A 22,784-nucleotide genomic window follows, 5' to 3' on the forward strand; every position below is an offset into this window, starting at 1 on the left:
AGATATATAGCATACGAAAAAGTCTGATTTTCTGTAGTTTTAAATTTTGACATTTCCATTTGATACGAGCAACTAAAATTCAGTTGTTTATGTCAAGGAAGGAACGAACGTGGTCTCTTGAATTCAACTGTACATATAAAAATGTCCTTTCGTTGTAATGTCTACGAAGAAAATCGAAGACTCTTTGGAAAATTATTTCACGCAAGCCTCAAATGATGTGACTACACTTTATAGTTCATGCTCATCATTTCATACATTCGCGTATAGACTTGCCCAAACAGGTAATGTTTGCGGAACTTAATATTTCACCGAGCATATACAGCAGTCCTGAAAAACATTCCTAAAATATTATCTAAAACTGATCCATGCTAAGATTTCGTTTAAAGGGATGGTCACAAAATTCGTTTTTTTTTTTCAACTACCAGACGTCAAAACACATTTTCAAGATGCATGAAAAAGTGAATTCTAAATTAAACTTCCGAAATATTCTTTAAAAGCGTGTGGAAAGAGATTCGTTGGTTCAAATTCTTTCTTTGATAGAATTTTATAAATCCACAGTTGGCTTGCATTAGTAGAAGACAACATTTTTTTCTTTTCCTGAAGTTTTTATTTTTTAATCTTACAAGACAGCTTCACCTTTCATAATTTAATTCTTTTCTGGATTGCTTCAAGGTGATGAAATATTAAGTTCCTGTGAAAAGAATTCATGATAACGGCATTTGTTTCTGCTTCGAATAAACGAAAAGACCAAAGACGCAAACAATTCGGCGTCATTATCCGCAGCCTCGACTCTTAAAGCGAGTACATAAAGGAAGCATTTCAATTAGACCAACGGATCGAGTCTATTGATCTGACCTTGGATTTTTCTTCTTTTTCACGTTCATCAAGTGGAGATATTGTCCTTGAGAAGATGATGAAAGCATCTCTCTCTCCTGAGTTCTGCACCGCTTGCCATCTATGCAAAACATCTTGCGGCATGTGATGCGTTTGTAGACGAGTCATTAGCACAGCTCCATAGGGATGTAAACATCTTAATACATCAGGCTTGCGCCGTGAGTTTCCACTCCGTTTATGGCATCTCTAATCCTCCTTTCAACAATTAATTTGAGTCTTATGTCTATGAATACTTCAGCACGTGGATCTCTCAAGTGAAACCTGGATGATGCCGATCAAATTAACAAGGATCTATACCCACCCACCACTCACAATTCCCAAAGAACATTACAGTTAACCGTTAAGAAGCTATTTCATCTATCAACAAAAGAGAATTGTTGAAGGGGCTTCCAGCTAATGAAAAAATTTAACTAGTTGCTGTTTACATAACATCTAAGGAACTAATTAGGCATCAAATGAGTCAACTATGAGACAAATCAGTTTTCCGTTTTTTAAGTAAAAAAAATCAATCCTAAAATTCAAATTTAAACGCTATTAATTTACTGGAGGATTTAATTGCTCCTATCATTAGGTTTCTTTCTTTATTAAGCCCAGTGACCTGTTACGACAACCAAATAACTTGGCTTTTTATGAACTTGTATTGCTTATGATAGGAAGGTTAGTATCTATCCGCATTGTTTGCTTTTGGTTGTAAATAGCGTGTGGTCCTGTTTTTTGTTTGTTTGCCTGTCTTGTGGATGAAAAACCCTGCCACCTCCCTATGAAACAGGCTAATCAACCTTCAGCAAAAAAAAGTCCTCAAAAAAAGTTCTTGGCGTCTTGGACAGGATTAACACCTAGGTCTTTTCAACCAAACGGTATTGTCAATCCCGACTGAGCTAAGGAGGCTCTTATTCCGATATGAAACATTTACAATAACACTCAATACCGCTCTAATTCGAATGCTAGTTAAGATTACGCGAAAATGATTATGGCCACGATGTAAGTGTATTATACTGTGTCAGTCATCTGATTGTTCTCCGGCCGGTTTGTCTCTCTTTCCCCCTAAAAAAATGGGGAGTAGAAGGGAGAAATCCGAATTCCAGAGAATAAGACACCTTTAGCTCCATATATATCATTTAATTTATCTCATCAAACATTCCTCGAATTCCTAGACTGATTGGAATCCAACTTCTTCCAGTCGTACACGAACACAAGCTTGTCAATGCAAGAATGAGTCTTATTGGTGAAAGTAATGATTGATATTTTTTTTCATATGCTAAATAATCTGAAACTTAGTTTCTGATGGAAAAAAATTATGCGGTTGGAAATTAAGCAGAGAATAAAATGGATAGGGGGGGGGGCATCTGAATACTACATTATATATTCATTAAAACTAAATTAACTAACTTGTTCCGAATTCACGAAGTTTAATCAGCTTTTATTATTTTTTTTTCAGAGATGTAATAAGCTCAACCGGTAATGGGGGGGGGGGGCGTTACCGGGGGTTGGCGTTTTCCTTAGTTCCTTGGGTGTAATTCCAAAAAAAAAAAAAAAAACCTTATCGGAAAACATGTTACTGATTGAAAAAAATAGAAAACCCGATTGGTTTCTCAAAAGGTGAAATATCTCGGGGGAAAAAAAAAAAAAAAAAGCAAATTCAAATACGTCCGAGGATGAGGGATAATTCTTATCAAGGTCATTTTAATCAAGGCTGAGGAAAGTCTCAGAGCATTAGTGGAAGCCAATTTTCCTTTAATAAAGCAAACAACTCAGCATGCAAACGAATAATATAATAATTCTAAACAACTCAACACTGCCTTGACACTGTCTCAGCTATTTCCCTCTCTTATTATAATCAACAATTATAAATTTTTTCCTAAGAAAAACTATCACTACAACCGACATTACCAAGCAGCGCCATCTCGTGAAATTTTACCAATTTAACGTAAAGGCGTACTGCTGAATTGGCCTAGTTTTATGAAACCACATGGGAATGAGATAACTGCTCTACACCGTCCTCAAGTATGACGAGTTATTGTAGTTTCACGTGATATCTCTGGTTTGGTTCGTGCGCGATTAATAATGCAGTTAATATTACTATAGCAGTGTCGCTGTATATACTTTATGGTCACAACTCAGCTTGGAGAGATGTAGGTTAAAATGATTTATTTCAGTTATTTTCGTATATTGAATTTATGTTCGCATTTTATCAAATTTTGTCAGTTTCGATAATTAAAAAACAGGTTTGCATACTAAATATTTAATTTTGTTGCTATACTTAGTCGCGCTGTTAGAGGCATCAAATTATTCTTCGTTTAATATCAAATAGAGAAATAATAATAATCATTCGGCATTTATTTGTGAATGAAAGTTTAAAAACAAAAAAAAATCAGTTTTTGCTTGATTTTATTTATTATTATTATTACGCAGCACTTAAAAATGCTAAACATTTTACCTGGTGCAACATCTCATTCGGGAATTCAGAATAATCGTTCGATATTTTTAAAATTAAAGCAGTCAGTTATTTCTATGAATATACTTTATGTTCCCTACTGCTCTAAGTACCACATTACTATTACAACGATATTCAATAAAAAATCAAGTAAAAAAACACTGATAAAATATGCTATTAGAATCTATATAATTATTTTTTGTGAGAGTTCGATTTTTTTTAGAATACTTTCTGAACTTTATTTTGCAATATTTTTTCAAACTAAAACTTAATAATTTAAGATTTTCTGATGACTAACAAAACAGCAGGCTGGGTCTGCATTGATTCTTCTTGAAAGAAGAATCAATAAAAAAAAAATGCATGCAGAACGTTTATGCCCATAAACTAAAGTAAAGTTAAAATCCACATATAACTTATAGTATCCGATACTAATGGCCTTAGTAATAACTCTTAAGGATTTGTCATACATTTGCCGAAAATTATTCAGTATTTCATCACTGTTTCAAAGAATGTTGGTAGAGTATTGAAGGTTGTAATAGAATATTGGTGACAGGTGGATACCATATTCAAAAACTTGAAAATTTTTGCAAAAGCGCAAGGCTTTTTGTTATTTCATTACATTTTCTTCTTTTTTTCTTTTTGACAAAAATTGTCTATCCGATTATTTTTCTATCAGACTTTTAAGAGATTTAGTTCCTCTTCAAGTAAAACATATGCAACAGTAGAGTTGATATAATCGCTCTTTAGATCTGCCAGTGATACTGATCTTTCTGTTGTTTTTCAATATGCTTAAGTACATGCACATAGTAATATTTAGACATTGCGTCTTAAATTTAAATAAAATAAACCTATTTATGCGTCTTGAATTAGTACATTAATGTAATATATATATATATATATATATATATATTATCTCCACATTCAATTAATTTCGATGGCACAAATATTACACTCTTTTTTTCATTCTCAGCACATACATCCTCTTCCCAACTGTTTTGAAAAGCAGCGATGTCAGACCACAAAAAAGAAAAATACATCCTGTGCGATTATGCTGAAAATAGTTATAGCATGCATAATTAAGGAGTCGTCTAACAATATATTTAAATATGCAATTTAAATATCAATTAGATATTTAACTCATGCTGACAAGTATTTTCTTTTAGCACTTTGACTGTAGGATGAAACTAACGCAAACTTTATTACAGTTTGAAAACGCAATGGAAAAGAAACTTTAGCGAGAAAGCAGAGGTTATAGAAATTAATCAAGATCGACACTGACCTAATTGGGGAACATTTTTGGAAGTGGCATCCAACATCACCGGCTACAGCACTCATCGCTACACATGAACTCAGAACTTGGCTCTGGTACAGCAACCCCACCATTGTTATGTCGGACTTTAGTGAGCTCTCTCCAAGAGCGTGCCATACACAACGCAGACCAAGCAGGTGTGCGACGAACGTCCGTCAGGGAACGCTGAATTCTTTTAACTGATGCCGAACGCTTCGCCAAGTGCTTTGAACTGAGGACGGCCGTTAGCGCCCCACGCGGCAAATGGCATCTGTTCGTGGCTCTGACGGAGGGAGGGGGATTCAAGATTACGAGGGGGAAGAAAAGTATGTGGCACGTGCAAGGCAACAGGAGTCGCACACCTCACACAAGAAACGATGTTCGAAGGATAAGGAGGAGGAGGAGGGAGAGATTAATGCAAACCCCAGCAGAAGGCAGCTGGTAACCACGAGTCGTCTCTTCTTCTCCCCCCCCCTTCGCTCGTCGTTCACAGCGGTATGGTAGGGAGGGATTGAAGATAAATCTGATGGTACATTTCACCTGCACGTGGCATCAATCGTGTATACAGTCCCCTTGGAAATGTCACATGCGATGATAAAAGGGGATTCATCATAGTGATGACTTTTAATTAGAAATAAGGTGACTCAGAATTAACTAGTGATGGAGCGCTCTCTGCAGTGTGCCCTTAAAGCAATCCAAATCAGACGCTTTCATCCTAAATTGAATAATGTAGAAGTAAAATTAACTTATCACGAGAGAGAGAGAGGATAGCAGAGTACTCCCACGAGACGAACCAACCGAAGAAAACACGGAATACAGATCATAATACATTCGCCTAATAGTCGTTACGCACACACACTTTTGGTACTACATTTAAAAGACGCAAAATATGACCAAAAGGTGTGTGTGTATGTATATACATACACACACCTTTTGGTCATATATATATTCGCAGCGGACAAATAATATTGAAAAATAAACACAATCCTTTTGGCTATGTACAAAAAAGTGTACTGGTCGGTATACTTAATTACAGCTACCTCTAAAGACTTGAACAGAGCGCTTTTTTCCAACTTTGCATCATCATCGATCGCGTTAAGCTCCGCCCATTAGCTCTTTCGACATCTAATCCAACTCTGGCGTTAACTAGATGAAGCATAGACCTGTGACCTTGTTATACGCGCCGATGATCTTATTTGCAAATTAATTCTGTAAGTTACGGAGCGTGTAGGCAACTCTCAGAAGAAAGGGTGAAGGAAACCACTGGAAAGGTCATTTATTTCACTTTTACAGTGTTCTCCGTATTAATATTCGGCATAAACGCTTTAAAATAATACAGAAAAAAAAATTTTTTTTTCCTGAATTTTGAAAAATAATCTTAGTATGAAGCATTAAAATATATGCACTAGATTCCGCCAATAATATTATTCATTAAAGTAGAGAAAATTTTCATATTCGAAAACCATATCGAAGTCATTTCGCATTAGCGAAGTATGCAATACTAGGATTCAAAAGTGTTCTACGTATGCGCCTTAATTCTTCAAAATTCTCTATCGCGTCTATTTCCTGCTTTGGCGCAAGCTGGTTTCCTGTTATGAAAAAATATCGTTATCGTAATGAAGCAAGAAAAAGGAACTCGTACAGCACGAGTTCTCGTACGTTGATAACGAGGGAGCTAAGATACTTCTTAGAATCTGCAATCAGACCCGCAGTCTCTCTCTCTCACACACACTTCAAACGTTTCTAAACAATGATCACCGCTTTTAATAAATTTTATCCACTTGTATCAAGACGAATACTATTTCTAGTTTTAGACCATAACATACTAAAGAGGTTGAATCTTCCATTTTTACATGAAATTTTGTTAACAATTATAATTCTAGTAATGTGCATTAACTCATGCGCATGCGAATTTGTAATTTAAGAATGGCATCACCATAAGAGAAAAATTGCACCTGAAAGAAAAAAAAAAAAACAGAAACCGCAAAAATGAATACACTTTAAAAATATTTTGAATGCAAATACAATTAGTCTTATATTTATTTTGTTATGCGAAACATGTGATGTAATTTTTTACTTTTTATGCATTAAACTTCGTTACACACCTGAATGCTTATTATTCATATATATATATTAATAAGTGAAGATAAAATATTTCCTAGGATAATTATCCGCGATTATTGCCCTATTTAATGAAAAGGGGTGGAATAAAAATATTTCTAAGATTAAAGGAACACCACTACAAAATACCACTTTAGAAATGAAATAAAAGCAAAACCAAAATTCTACCGTGGCATCGTTCACAAATGTAGTTGAGCCAATTCAAAAATGTATGTCAGACAACGTTAGTTACGTAAGATTACAGTAAACCCTCATGCAATTACCTGATTTATATTTTCCACAACAAGGTATGGAGGAATAAAATGATTCTAATTCGTAATGTAGTTGTCAGGATAATTTAAATCCCAATAATCCGAGTGATTATGTGAGCAGCACCCTAATCCTGTTTAAACAGTAATGTCTTATTGCTTCGGCAAATAAAGTCTTAACTTAATCTCTGCGAAAATGCCGATTTCTTTTTCTACATTACTGCGCCTTTTTCTAGCAGACGCGTGTTTCTATCGATTTTTTTTGTCTCCTACTTCTCTCCTTACTAATCGTCTCGAAGACTAAACTTTAGTTTGCTGCAAAACGCTCTCACGTTCTCTGCCCGTCTGGAGATTTCCGAGAAGTGAAAAATATTTTATGGAACACTTCGATATCCAGAATATAACTGGATCAACTATAAACGTTTCCTTGAACACGGAACGTTATATTTCTTTGTGTTAAGGTCTTCGGAGATGTAGCCACTCGTCTAAAAGGTCTTGAGGTCAATGTTAAGTCCAATTTTCAGAAATGTCTAGCCTGCAGGAAAGAACACAACTTCAATAATATTTTTTCGACAGTGTCTGAAACATTGATCGAAATTTCCCCAAAACCATGTGACAACCTCGTCAACCAATAATCGCTAATCACCGCATGTTTTTTTTTTTTTTTTTTAAATGTTTCATTGATTCAATCGATCACTACTTGATATCTCAGTTCAGCGAAAGATTGCTTGCTGTTGGCTGGCGATATTAATTTTCCTTTAAAATTTTAAATTATGTAATGGATTTAGTCCTTTTGCTAGAAAGTTTCTCGATATAAATTATGTCGTAATATATAAATGAGTGGAAGCCAACTGAGACAATAGTAAAAAAAATGCATTTTGCATCATACTTTTTGCTTCGTGACAAACATTATCACAGCAAATGACTCCAGAGAACCTTTTTGATGGATTTCATTGTAATTATCTGAGATTGTTACTAAACTTTGTCACGTTACCTCAAGTTGGTTTTCCAACGAATCCTTTTTAGTGGCATAACGATGTCAAGTTATTGGCTATAAGGATATAACTATATACAGTACACAAACCAAAAACGACACCATACAGAGAAAAAAATGGAACCTGTTTATCATTGTCGGAAATAGTTTTTCTGTTTTCAAAGACAATGCCAAAACACCAAACCTGAGCTGATTAGGCAAATGTATATAAAGATCATGCCAATTTTCAATAATGTTCGTCCAGCAAGAGCAGAAGCTCCTGGATACGTACGTACGAAAGGATGGACAAAATGAATGGAATCAGCTTCTCCCAAAGGAGGTGCCAATGGGCTGATGTTCAAATATAAGACAGTGCATATAAAAACTAGTCACAAACACAATACTTATTAATATTTAGAGATATGCAGTCAGCGCAATTACCGAAAAGATAAACAGACCTAAGTTTTTCAATGTACATCCTTCACTTTAAAAGAAAATAATCATGAGATTCGAAATAGAACAGAAGATTCTATCAAACACTTCTGGATGATCAGCGCTTGAATGCACGACAGCGGTTAAAGTTTAACAACGATTTTCGGGAATTGTGAAGAAAATGCAAGGATCCCCCTCCCTATTACTTACCATATGCCATGCTAACTTTCATTGCGGGTTCCCTCCCTTTATTGGATAATTTAGGGGTAATGCTCTTACAGTATAACTTCCTGTAATACTTTCCGCATCGAGGTGTTCCCGCTATACTTTATTAACTGAGAGAAGGGGTAGGGGAGGTGTCCGAGCCATCATTGAAACTGCATTAAAGCATTCCACTGGTTGGCTGTGCCGGAGAGATATCAATTAAATGACAATATATATGAGGGATTACCGAATCTTAACTCAGATCAATAAAAAAAAATTCCTACCAGTAACATAGTTGTGCGCTTGTGCTGAATAATATTGAGGATTTCACAACTCGTGCTGAAACCAACCATCAATATTATTAAGTAAAAGACACTGAATGTCTGAAAAAGTGCTACTTCTGAGGCGTTTTGCCCTTAGGGTAAGATAATAAGAAAATGTTAGATATGCAAAAATTTCTGAACATATAACATTCCAATTTTATTTCGTACAGAAATATTAAATGAAGAGTTTCCACAGTGATTGCATTGAAGTATTTAAAAAGTGAAAATGGAGAGAGAGAGAGAGGGTAACTGATGCTGCCGTGGTTTTGCAAAACATCTGCGCTGAAGATCTGCATCCAGTTTGAAGGTTCTGAATAGTAAGACTTTATATGTAGTGCACATTTATTTCCAGATATGAGTGGGGATTGAGAGATCGCCCGAGGCTGTCAAATTGACGTACGCTTCGCACGCGGTCCTACTGCACTTGAAAAATTCAATTTGAAGCTTTGAATTAAGCGGTTTCGCTTCTCGCTGCCCTGGCACTTGTAGCGGACAAATTACGACAGAAATAATGATCGTAGATTATCGCAAATATGATCCGCTTGAGCAAATCCACCTTGGCAGTGCGATCGAGGATATCCACGGGGTCTACCCTCTCTGCTAGCAGTTGCGATTGGTAGCGAGGACCAGCTGCTGTAACTTCGACCGTTAGCACGCGCGCAGTCGACGAAGAGAGTGGGGAGGGAGGGACGGGGGATTGGAATCAGAAACGTGCCGCGTGCGTGGCTCGACGTTAACAATTGGCGAGTCACGTGGCCAGGCGGGGAAGTCCGCCGACCTTGATAAACATGCGCGACATGAGCTCACTGCGCGTGCGGAAAGTGCCCCCGAGGATGAAGTCTGAAGAGCGAGAAGGAGAGAATGCTTAGCACTCTCTATTGTGGTAGCCCAGCAGTCGACGGACCCCCATCTGCCTGCGTTCGCCGAACAGCTGTTCCAGCTCGCAGCTTCGACAACCTAGGAGAACAGGAGCCCGAAGCGAATGGCCTATTTCACTTGGTTTCTAACTTCACCCCCTCCCTCCCTCTCCAAAAAAACTTTTCGTCCCCCTCACTATTGTGTATAGAATATTGCGTATTGAGTAAAAGCTAACGAAGCAATTCCCGCGTTAGCATCCATGAGTTAAACTTTTAACTCGTAGAAGAATTATATAAATTTTTCAATGTTATAATTAATTTATTTGATCACTGAATCACATAATCGATCGCATTTAATCAAATTCTGGAAATTATCAATACGTTTCTATCCGACTAAGTTCCATAACGCGCAATTCTTCCATCTTTAGCAGTGCCGCTTTCGGTATTATGACTAGACTTCTATCATTTCGGATACTTATTAGAATAGCGTGGTTCATCTTTATAATTATTAGAGTGATCGGATGAAATTTTTAAAGTTAAACCTCTAAATGAAAAATTAAAATATGATACACGTGTTCAAATATTTACGCACTTAAATTACAAAACTGAGATGGAGTAATAGGATGAAATACAACCCTCAGCATTTGAGCGCATGCGCGACCATATTGATAACGGCATTCTAACAAAAAAGGGAAAAAATAAGAAGCATGCATGTATCATTGGATATTTTTCTATTTGATACTAAAGAAAAAAAAAAACATACTGGCGCAAGTATTTCCAGTAATAAGGTTAATGAAATTACAGTTGGATAAATGCATGTCTTTAATAATCTAGCATAAAAGGAGATTTTTTTTAATGCACAATTCTTGAGTTCTTATTTGCTTCTGGCTTGAATAATACGAACAGGCACCAAATGGTTTCAAGTGCATATGCCATTTGGTGCGTCATTGTTACTTGCGAATTGGATTATTGCGCAGGTGTGTATCATAGTGTGTTAACATGGCGTTATATAGTGGGAAGAGCCAATCCGAAGGCACTGACAGGTTATAATTGCATTCAATGAAACCAGTAAAGCAGCCCATAGACTATCGAGATATGTTACACTCGAGATTACAGACAAATGCGTATACCAAAATTGAATTACAAATGTTTTGAAATTCCCAAAGATCTCCATTTACCAGAATCAAATTGGCCATAAATCCACCATCTTTTTTTTACCACAAAGCCCTGATTTGAATTCCACTGACAACGTATGAGCGATGTTAGAAAAACAGATCCGGGCTTTGTGGTGGTCTTAAAAGACTCTGCTCCGCCGATAGCTCAAACAGAGTTGACGTATCCAAAACTTGAAACAGCAATCTTCCTAAAGACTGGGAATTCATTACAAAAGAAAGAAAAAAAAAAGGTTTCTGTTAATATGTACCTTTGAATCAGTCAGATAGCTTCAAGGCTAGCCGTCCGTACTACTTTTCACAGATTCACTCTGGTTGGAGAAATTTTATAGATATTAAGTATTTATGTCTATAAAATAATCTTCAGTAAAATTTATCGACATATTTCTGTTTTAATTAACGAGAAAATTAAGCTTCGGTTAGACGGAAAACACAACTTCGTACAGTTCATTTTCTGTGTCATTCCAGAGTTTTTTTTTTCACCTCTTGCAAGAATTTTTTTTAAAATTTATCTTTCAGATTATAATATCACTTCTTAGTTTAATGAATCTTCAAACAGTAGCAAAAAGGGAGGAGGGAATCACATTTGGAGGTTTCACCATAATTAACAAAGAAAAAAAAATCCTAATATCTTTAACATTTAAAAATGAGATTGATATTTAATCACGTTACATATAACTGGAAATGAAGTGACCTCAATTTCTCGAAGAACTAAGGGCAAAGTACCCAAGATCTGCAATTCCACAAAATGTAGTTTTAAAAAATGCTTTAAATTCACTCATTATAAAAGATAATAGAAGGAAAGGTTACTGATGAATATTAGGAAATGTTATTAATGAGAGTAATCTTCACATCCAATAAGCTATATGTAGTTCTCAAATTATTCAGTATAACTTCATATTTCCATTTATGACAGGCAAAGTAGCTTGTCTTCATCGAAATCTAATTAATGCTATGGCCGGACAATTAATCTTATTATTACGTGACACCTCCAAGGACTCACCGCGAGAGGGCACTCTACAACTCTCTCTCTCACCATCATATCTGCATACACTGCTGTCAGCTATTCTCTGACCGGCTTGTCTTACCGATGAAAATCTTTCCATCTCGGAACAAGACAGGATTTGAATCCAGGTCTTTTCAACCAAAAAGCATCATCGTTACCATTTGAGATGTGCTACAGAAGAGAAATCTTAAGTTCAAAAACAGAGCAAAAAATATTTTGAAACGCCAATATTAATTTGTTGGCGAGATATTTATGTTTCCAATGTATAAATATTAGTTTTGCAGTATGGTAACACATGAAATAGCAGCACCACATAAATCACTTCAATTTAAACAATTATCCTTCAATTTTCCTGAAGTTACGCTTCAAAATAATTACTCATGTATTATTTTTAAGTATCAAGGATCTCCGCAACTTGCGGACGCTCGTCAACTTCTCTTCGTATTTGATTTCTTTTCCTGTAATAAGGGGAGAGGGGAGGAAGATGATGGTTCAAATTACTGAACTGACATGTATATGGCGATTTGCAATTTTGTATTAATATACAGTAGAAGTGACATCACAGTTCACTATTTGGACCACAAATGACACTATGGGTTTTAACGAAACTTTGTTTTTTTTTTATTATATAAATAATAAAGGAAGGAATAATTAGGACGGAATGTAAATCTACTGAGATAATAGGAAAGATAAGGATAAGTTTACATAATTTCATTAATATCTTTTTAAGATGAGATACAAAGAATCCTATTACAGTGTTGTAACTTATGATGGAATACAGGGAATTTTAAGTACACACCATGATGAGTTCAAATCACATTAATTACGAGTGTATCAAAACTGTCAATTTTTTTGGAATATTATTAACAATGTTTGCAATCTTCGAATCTAAAGATGAAGTACTGTATACATCGTATACACTGTTCCTACTCGCGCCATTTTTTACGACTATCTTTTAACGCTACTTAAAGATATATATTGAAATATATTGGTAACTCTTAAAATTAACTGGATATTATTTCTACAGTAGATATCTTCAGATATTGTTGTTGATTGTACAAATTGTTGACTAATTTAAAATATACACTGCACGTGGCTGTATTTGGTCAGTAAAGAAACTCTTAATTATTATTTATCTGAATGACATCACCTAATAAAAACTAAACTTCACGAAATTCAGAAATTACTTCATAGCACTCTTTTCCAAAAACGTACCAAGTTGATCGAGTGCATAGTGCTCTGCTACACCACAGGCTATAGACTTGAATCTTACTGCGACACTGATGTGGACTAAAATTTCCCAAAAATCTTTTCCTAATTAATAAAATTGATTTTTTAAATTTATGTTGTGTCGGGTCTTCTATTTCTATACTATTTATGAATTAGCGATCATTACAGATGCTCAGTCATAGGGCGTATGCGATGCTTAGTGTGTATTCTCAAATCGTCTACTTAACTCGCCCCCTCCCCACAAGATTAAACCCGTAGTGCGCTACTGCTAAAGTCTAATGGATAAAAGATTTTCGTTCAAATAAGTGAGATACTACCACTTAGTAGAGGCTTGAAGTGGATTGAAAAAATAATTACATGTTTGGTTTCTAGATCGACTGATCTTTAACTCATCCAGGATAATAGTATGCTACAGGTGTACAACTTTAACTCTCAAAATTCAAGGTGTGTCTGGTTCTTAAAATTCATTTTCTTGGATGTTCACGTCCATTTCATAAATCATTTTGTAGCTACTATTATTTTTTAACAGAAAAAAATCTTTTAATGATTAAATCCGGTGCTCGAAAAGAGATGAGATGCAGTACCATTTCTTCACAAAATGCCTAAAACTATCCCACTTTTTCCCCCCCTTCCACATCACGAAATATATAAACATCTCAACGCCGTGGTAGCATTAACCAGTCATGAAACAGAAAACCATACTTGAAACATTGTAAAAACAAAGATAGATACCAATCACTACAAGTAATATGCTTTTTCGACTTATGTTACTATCTTATCTTGAGCAACTACCCCCTATCGCTTTTCGAATTAAAGTGACTTTTTCTTAACACGAGAAATATTATCCAAGAACGTTTTCCCAACAATAGTTCAATTATCCAACAAGGTTTTGTATTTCAGTTAACTGAAGTAAAAAAAAAAAAAATGATTAAGTCATATTAAAAAATCCATAGATTAAATTGCAGCCAATTTTGTAAAGCAAAATTGCATCATATTAGCACGATACTAATGGTTGACGATGTAACTTCAAACAAATTGAACATCCTTGAACCGCAGATGATCATAATGAAACATTTACGAGTTTTAAGTAAGTGAAATGCTTCAGTAAAATTTTCATACGGAGTAATCTAGCTTTGGGATGGAGGAGAGCGAACAAAGTCTTAAAAATGGTGACATCATTAGAGGACAGGGTTTCTGAGATCCTATATGCATTAAGATCTTTAACTACTTTTGAAACAAATGCTAGTCCTTATTGTGTCATTGTTGACATTCAACACATTCGCTAATAGGATGCAATAGCTTGATTTCAATGATAATAAGAATAGCTCCGATTCTGTAATTTCTCAAAAAAAAAAAAAAATGGTGTTAGTTCTATATTATTTTCTTATAAGTATCCAAAATGCATAAAAAGTGACTAAAAGAAATTTACTAAATTAAAATAGAGAAAGAGAGGAAAAAAGTATATATACATACATTAAATTAAAATTTAAAATTATCTACAAATATTTACATTCTCTAAGCAATAAGTTTTCATTGTTTACAGTGCATTTTCTGAGAGCATACTAATATATATATATACATACATACATACATACACACACACACACACACACACTGTATATTTCTTTGATACATGTCGGAAACTGCTCCTCATACCAATCTCGATTAATTTACCTAGCAAAGGAAAATGAGGGAAATGAAAAGAAAAGAACAGAAATAGCTTAAGCACCTTATTACTTCCTTATAGGGGAGGAGTGGGGGGGGGAACTGCTGACTGGAAGAATCAGGAAGTAAACAAAATAGTAGCTAATTTTGTTAGGAGGGAGGGAGGGAGGGAGGGAGGGAGAGAGAGAGAATGATATTACTGCTTCACTGCGACACCAAGCTATGTCTTTACATCAGAGCTTTCTTGTCAGCTGCAGGAAGGCGAATTACGTTTCTGAAGTGTAGCTGATAGAATGTCCTTGTTAATGATCACCCCTAGCGATGATCTGGGTATTTCATAGAAGTTGACCAAGGCTGGAGAGTACGACAGACGCTCGGTATTTGTTCTCCTAACACAGTAGCTTGTTGAGGTAACTGATCTTCTTTTGTGTTGCCGTAGGTCTCCGGTATTTATCATCGGACAACCTTTGTATTCGGACGTCTAGCTGACCTTGTACGGATTTTGTGACCCTGTTGCTGTCGTCACCAGGTGCACGGAAGAACTTAAAGCAAAACAAGACGGGACAACCGTGAAGCATGCTGGACGCATTTTATGCCGATCACCTGTGTAAGATTTTTTTATTGGAATTTTTTTCAATAAAAAATTTTAAGCAGAGCCATTATTAGTGCAGAGAAGCAGTTTTAGAAGAAAAATAAGTTTGTTAGTGTTCGGATGTCCGTGTTTATGACAAACATAAACACGGACTTCCCAAAATTCTCCGGTGGCTAAATTTGATGTAGGTAAAAAACACAACTTTGTTATTTCCGTCAAAAAACTACGAAACTTCCTAGATGTGTGTGAAAAAACAGTGCAGATGATATGCACTACCCAACTTTGTAGTGCATTTATTTTATTTGTATTGAATTTTTGTTCATTGTTGAACATGTAGTAGGGAAAACTCGCAGTAAGTTTTCATTTTGGATTTGACTGGAATTTGGAAAAAGCACCCTTTAAAGACTCTGAGCCCGATATATTATGTTCGGTAATTCGTGTATATTTTGGCGAGATTGTCTATCTTGCAGAAACTCGAAATCCAAATTTTCTAATAAGGAGAAGAGAAACCCTTCTACCTTCAATCTTCGAATTAAAAATCCTTATAAAGATTGATATTTTTCAGAGAAAAATTGAATCTAATTTTTTACCAGAGAGCAAATGTTGCTCCGTCCTCGCAAATGCACTACAGGAGGTTTTTCTACTCCTCTCCCCATACACACAATAGAAAATTTCAAGTAGTACGAAATAACATAAGACAATCACGTAACTCTGCGGTACTAAGGAAGATGGCCATACGAAATGCGTAAAAGGCTCAGTGAAATCCTATTGGCGAGTGTCCGCGCGGTTAGCCTAGTGGCTATGCGCTTCGCAACCATATGCCTGGGGAAGGAGTGTCCCGGGTTCGATTCCTCAGCCATAGCCAAGTTAGCAGCTCTTGGGCGTAGACAGCAGGGTTTTTCCCCCAGTTTATCTATGGTTTTTCATCCAGCAAGCAGGCAAATCGGCCTCGTGAACACACGGCTCTACAGCCATAAATACCTAACCCCCCATGAGAGGGCTCAACTCGCCCCAATAGGGACGGGGGGAGAAAAGGAAGGAAACTCCATATAAATAAAATTGGCGAGTATCTGAAAAGAGAAAAAATCGTAGTTCGTGCCATTGCAAACAATTTTATTTAAGTAAAGAGGTTTATTGATACTGTGACTATTCGATAAAAATGCAGCAGTTTAAATAATAGCCTCATGCGGAAATAAGCTAACCTAATACGTCCACAGACATTTTAAATTATAACCAAATTTCCAGAGACTTGACTTTTCCAGAGCTTTTTATCGCGTTTGACATCGAGGCCTGCTATGCAAATTGCCGTCTTTCGATTCTACCTGGAAATCTCTACAAATGAGTTTTCTCTCTAGTTGTTCTCCGCATGTCATGATGAATGGTTTCTCTTCCCCTCTCTTTGAGCTTCGCAATTAATGCAAGAGCGCACCAGGGCTCTGTTCTATCACATAAATGACCTACAATCACCACTTATCCTATTCGCAGTTTTGCTAATGATAGTACACTAGATTTATCCTACTCATTCAACAAGCCATGCAGTGGGCAGATATCCCAAGCATTAAGACCATCTACAACCAGTGCCTTGAACAGCGATCTCCATACCACCTTTCAATGGGGCGAGAACAATCTAGTCACTTTCAATGCTACCAAAACGTACTTTTTTTTTCCCTTGCAAAAGGGATCTCAGCTCATCTGAAAAAGTAGGCATTCTCTTCTGCTCAACATGCGATTTTTCACCTTCCCAGCTACTAACTTCATACAAATCCGAAATGCGCCCATCCTTAGAATACTGCTCATATGTTTAGTGCAGTACACCTAAAACCTCCCTAAAAATTCTAAATACTGTCCAGAGGAAAAGAATTCGCCTCATAGCTGATCCTTTACAGATTGACTTCGACCTCTGTCTCACAGACAATAATTGAGCAATGTGTCTGTTCAACAGATACTTCTATGATCACCGCTTCACTGAACTAGAAACAATCATTCCTCCACTTACTATTGGGTCTGATAAAACAAGAGTATCATCCCTTTCTAGTGCATCTACCATAGAACAGCCTTCTTCATGAAGTATTTCCAAAGAATACAACCTGAAATCTTCAAGAAATTTGTCAGTAAACATTCTTCTTTCTCAATCCCCACCTGCATTCCACCCACGATACTTATGTGATTATAGGTTCTTCGACCTCTCGTGTATGGGATCAATATAAAAAAAATAAATAAATGCATTTCAAATATTTAGAGTTTACTGCGACAAAATGGTTTTCCAATTTCGAATGCCTACCATTAAAGAAAGCAACAAAAAGAACTAGATGGTGAAAACATCGAATAAAAAAGCAAATCAGGAACACTCTTACCATCAATAATATTTGTGAACACGCAATTAAGTGAAGTTATTCTGCAAATAGAAATGATCTGGTTGAAGTAACTTATATCGGTCTCTTTAGCACATATTTCTCGGTTTCTTAATTTCTGATATCCTGTTTGTGTTGAACAGAAGTTCCATATTATATAAAAGTTTTCTTAGATTCAGATGACTATACCATCTCGTTACTTTTAAGTGACGCCTCGAATTATTTTAATAAATGAAGTTCACCAAAAATAAGTCCCGATTCAAGAAAACTAACAGCCGGAAGTGTCTCCATCTTAATGGGAGATACTTCAAAATCTTTTGGAGATATATAATAATTAATGGCGGGAATAATAAGGAAATTATACGTATTGAGCAATCTCGCACGTGCGCTCGCTTGTCATAGCTTTTGCGTGATGTTCTGTTACGAATAACTCACATGTCTTTCAAACAGGATGTAGATGGAAATTGCGATGCACCTGACCCGTCACAATACAGGAGGGGGACAGGGAAGGGTGGAATAATACTACTAAGTTTCTCTCTCTTTCCTACACACTTATATCGATTTTTTTTTCTCGACTCTGAAAGACAGCCGTGCCATCTGGTGTGGTTTTATGTGCCGACAGGTTGAAAGCGGAGCAGATATGTAACGCTTGTTAATGTCTCGTGCCGTCTGACCTTCAAGTGACAAGATGTGACGTCTATTTTCGCGCCAAAAATTCAGAACATAAGGCAAACATGAAAAGGCAGTTGTGGAGACTTACAGGTGGATTGATGAAAAGTGACAGCTCGCATAACATCAATAGAAATATTGCGATCTTGTGATATCACACACTTGCTGCCTAAAAAAAATCCTGAAATGGAAGGTCAAAGCAACGCAATAGCATCGCAATCTGAATGACAACCAGTGACAATTCATTGGCTACATTATTTATAATGTTTTATTACAAAAATAGGTATTCAGATAATTATTTTTACAAAAAAATACATAATTTCGATAATTACTGTAATTATAAGCGAACTGAAAAAATTATCAAACATATCCAGAATCAGCCTTCTCTGAGCTGTTTGCCTTGGTCTCACCATTGGCTATCAGTTTATAATTATTACTATTAAAGCCATACAATATGTATTTTGTAAAACATTACGTATAAATCAGATTTTCTTTTGCTGTATTTCAAATCATTTGGCCTCTATTAGGACTCAGGGTTTTTGCTTAAACACGACCCGAGCTTGTGTATATTTCGTTTCCACAATTTTTACGAAAATAAGTTTTACCAAACAGTCAAAATCCACGATTATTATTATTAAACAGTTGCAAACTTATCTAAATTACCAATATTAATATTTTTATTAACTATCTTTACAAGACGAATTGTAATTTTTAACTTTAGATGTCGCTTTCCATTCTAATTGAAATTAGATTCGCACAATTTTATTTAACATATGAAAAGTATTCTTGAAATTAAGATATCCATCGGCGTTGCAGTTGGGAATTTCAGTTCTGTTTTCTCAGAAAGAATAAGTCGTGGCGATGCTAGTGCTACTTTTCTAAAAGAATGATAATAAACAATTTTGACAAATTATTGCTTTACAGCAAGAAAACCAAAGGCGACACCATGTGATCACTAATTAAAGTAAAAACGATACAACAATAACAAAAATTCTTTTAATCGTCATAACTGATATTTTTTTTGACAATTTAATAGACGGAGAACATAATTATATTCCACAGACTAATTATTGGTATTAACGTGCATTTATACTGATTAAAAGATTTTGCCGATATCGAATTATTTTTGTTTGTATTTTTCCACATAATACGAGTGTAATTATCCTAAACTTTTAAGTGCATGTACAGGTATATTGCACGGTAATGAAACCCTCGCTGACACACATCGAGAACTGCTGATAAACCATTTAAAAAGTTTGCGCCTTGCTCAATACTTTAACACGTTAGCGTGTAGCGGCAGACTGACAACATGCAGCGACAGCATGTCGCTCATTTGTTATTATGTCACAGACAGGATCAGAAACCTGTGACGAGGAAGAAATTCGCTGACTGCTCATTACAGGACACTCAAACGATGAATAGGAATGAACATGTTGTACGTAATAACTGACTCGCGCTCTATAAACTACACTTAGTCGCTTTTTTTTTTATTATTATTCGCTTGCAGTGGCGAGGATTAATAATATAACTAATACAGTTTCGTGGTGCTAAGAGAAAATCATTTATTAAACTTTCAGAAAGTATTAAACAAAAATCATGTGAATCTGTTAGCTGTACTTCAGTGAATTGCGGTTGATATTTACTGAAATGTCACCTGATGCTACTGATCGGAAGATTACAGATTAATTAACTATGAAGCCTCAGGTGTGCGCCATCGTTAATGTAGGGACACTGACCAGAGGGAATACAGCCTGTCAGTGATACGCGTTGCTATCAGGAAATGTATGAAATAATCACTTATTTGTGAGACCTGTATCCACCCTATAGAGTTTTACCTGAAATTTATAATTAAACCATATGTGGAAGAGCAATAAACTTTTCCTTATAGATAATACTAAATAACTTATAAGAGAGAAGAGTTGCTATTGGTCGATCTATAAGATGACTTATAGATCGATCTATAGTCGAGATCATTCAAATATACTGGAGGCAAACGAATTAGCAATCATCTGAGTCCCCTTAAATTCAAAATGAAAAGAAAAAAAAAATAGAAAACGTACTAAAAATACAAAATTACTATTTAAAAACAACAGTGAACAGAAGGTAGTCTATTTATATATTCATAAATTTATTGTTTTAACCCAGCGGGATTCTGTCGTATAGCACCATTACATAAAAATCACTTGTTTGCATTATGTTCTTTTCTAGTTATGTGCAAAGTAATGAAAAATATTATGTTATAATAATAATAATTATAACATATGTTATTATAATAACATGCTATAATTATTGTATTATACTCAAAGAGTGGTTACGCTTTATTTGATTTAAATAAACGAAAGAAGAAAAAAAACCCGTCACATATCACATCCTAAGAATTGACAGGATCAAAGTAATGTAAAGTCCAATATTTGAACATCCTCAGTCATTATTGCTGATGGAATGAACGAATGATTGGATCGCTTTGCAGGTTTCAAATATATTTTAATAACTGCAGTCTAACATTTTAACATTAACCCCCCCCCCCCATTGTCACTTATGTGTTATTTAAATTCAGGCAATTTTATTGATTTCAGTTAATGCTGCATACAAGTTTTCACCGTTTTGCTTAAGTTATTCATAGAAATATTATACTGACCATAATTTCTCGATGTCTTGAAACACTTTCCTTATTCTCCAAAAGCCGTTTTATTAAGCTATAAAAGTAATAATAAGTTCCTTTTTTAGCTTTTAAATATGTATGAAAGAACAAGAAGTATATTGATAAGCAGTCGGTTTCACTGGCTGTCCACCACGATTCGAAATTGAAAATGACAAAATTCGAAGTGTTTTTCTAGGTCTACTGCTTAACAGTTGTTTAGTCAGAACATATAAAACTGCCTCTTAGATATTAAAAAGATAGATTTCAGGAAGACGTGCAATTCGATGAGCTTGTTAAGGAGACCGACACATTTAGCGCTGGAATAAATACTAGAAGCCGCAGATTCTGGTTTGTTAGAAATTGTGCCCATTGAAAGAGAAAGTCGTTATAATGATTTAAAAATGACTTCTTTAGGATGTTTCAGAAAAGTCAGCTTTCTGCAGCGTAGCTTTTTAAATTTAACTTTTAATTAGGATTATTAGTGGGAAGTATTAAAGGTCTTCTACCTCATTAAAAGATTTTGAACTTCTTCTAGATATCTCGTAATTAATGTTAATATTTACTAGTTTTTCCTCTCTTCATTTTTTAGCCTTCTCACATCTATAATAATTACTTTTTTTTGCCATCAAGCGTGCTATAACAACTAGTACTACTATCATCACCATCTTAAAGTGGATGTCGCAAATTTACCGCAAATTTGTCGCAGCAAACCCGCAACACAAAAGAAACCTACAGTACAATGAACTACAGAATAAAATCACGAGATTTTCTATTAAGATTTTAGTTTCTGGGTGAAGAAAAATATCTTCATAAGTTCGGCATTAAAAATTTAAAAAGGCGATATCCGAATAAGTCTCACTAACAGTTTTCATATATAAACGTCTTTATCATACAATCCTACAAGGTGTCCAATAGCTTCATAATTCATACTATAAAAAGTAAAGCGTTAGTGGATTTATTTACTTGTTTTATATTAATATTTCAAGATCTTATTCCCGAGATCATTCCAAGGCGGAAATCGCAAACGAACACGAATCAAATTCTCAATAGTCATTACATTGAGGATACTTGACAAATAGTATGCACGGCAGGCGTGAACATAAAAGTCCAAGTCTTCAGGACAAGCAGTTGTCCACCGGTGTTTCCTGCTGAATGTCCAGTATAACAGAATGTAGATGAGGAGAAGAAAAAGATTCAAATGTACAGAGCAGCTCGCCTGTTAGTGCCAATAAGATTTTCACCGCATACCGCTACTTTCTAAATGCTCAGTTTGGAACTAGCCTTCAGCTATGAACTCCGTGTGATGTCATCACTTTATGGATTATACAATTTCTGACTCTATTTGCCCATTCCGCTTCTTTCAACAGTCCATGATAATAATAATAATGTATCGTAGATTTCTATGACCTTTCATGGGTTGGTGTTGGAGTTTCGTGGGTTAATACAGTTCCAGTGCAGTGCTTAAGATAATCCGGAAATCTTGCTCTTGAGATCAGGAGAGATTTTTCCAAACCACTTAAGGTCGTCAATAAGCGGATCGTTATTCTCACAACAGGCAGTGAAATTCCTTACCACTTAGAGACATTCACAAGCATCCATGCTTCCCAGTGCGATACGAACCCACAACTTGTTGGTTGAGAGCGGGTACACTAATCACTGGGCCAACAAAGCTGACAAGTTCAAG

At 35.5% G+C, this 22,784-nt stretch overlaps 1 protein-coding gene across 5 annotated transcripts in view; it reads right to left on the bottom strand.

The window, feature by feature from the left end:
* LOC150100332 (uncharacterized) overlaps nt 1–22,784 on the bottom strand; it is a 134,077-nt gene that overhangs the window by 50,073 nt on the left and 61,220 nt on the right. The window contains exon 1 of one of the 5 annotated variants that reach the window (XM_090402339.1): nt 5,657–5,679. The exons of 3 other annotated variants lie outside the window; for them this stretch is intronic. Coding sequence is in view for 1 of the 2 variants with exons in the window: in XM_090402335.1 (XP_090258461.1) it covers nt 4,608–4,711 (104 nt within the window). In the remaining variant the exon portion in view is untranslated. Of the gene's footprint in view, nt 1–4,607; nt 4,772–5,656; nt 5,680–22,784 lie in introns of those variants that run through there. One more of the 5 variants, XM_090402335.1, reaches the window with a different exon arrangement.

The sequence above is a fragment of the Typopeltis vanoorti genome, chromosome 13, assembly GCF_054136105.1.
Source record: "Typopeltis vanoorti isolate ZY-2024b chromosome 13, IOZ_Tvanoo_1.0, whole genome shotgun sequence".
Taxonomy (NCBI): Eukaryota; Metazoa; Arthropoda; class Arachnida; order Uropygi; family Thelyphonidae; genus Typopeltis; species Typopeltis vanoorti.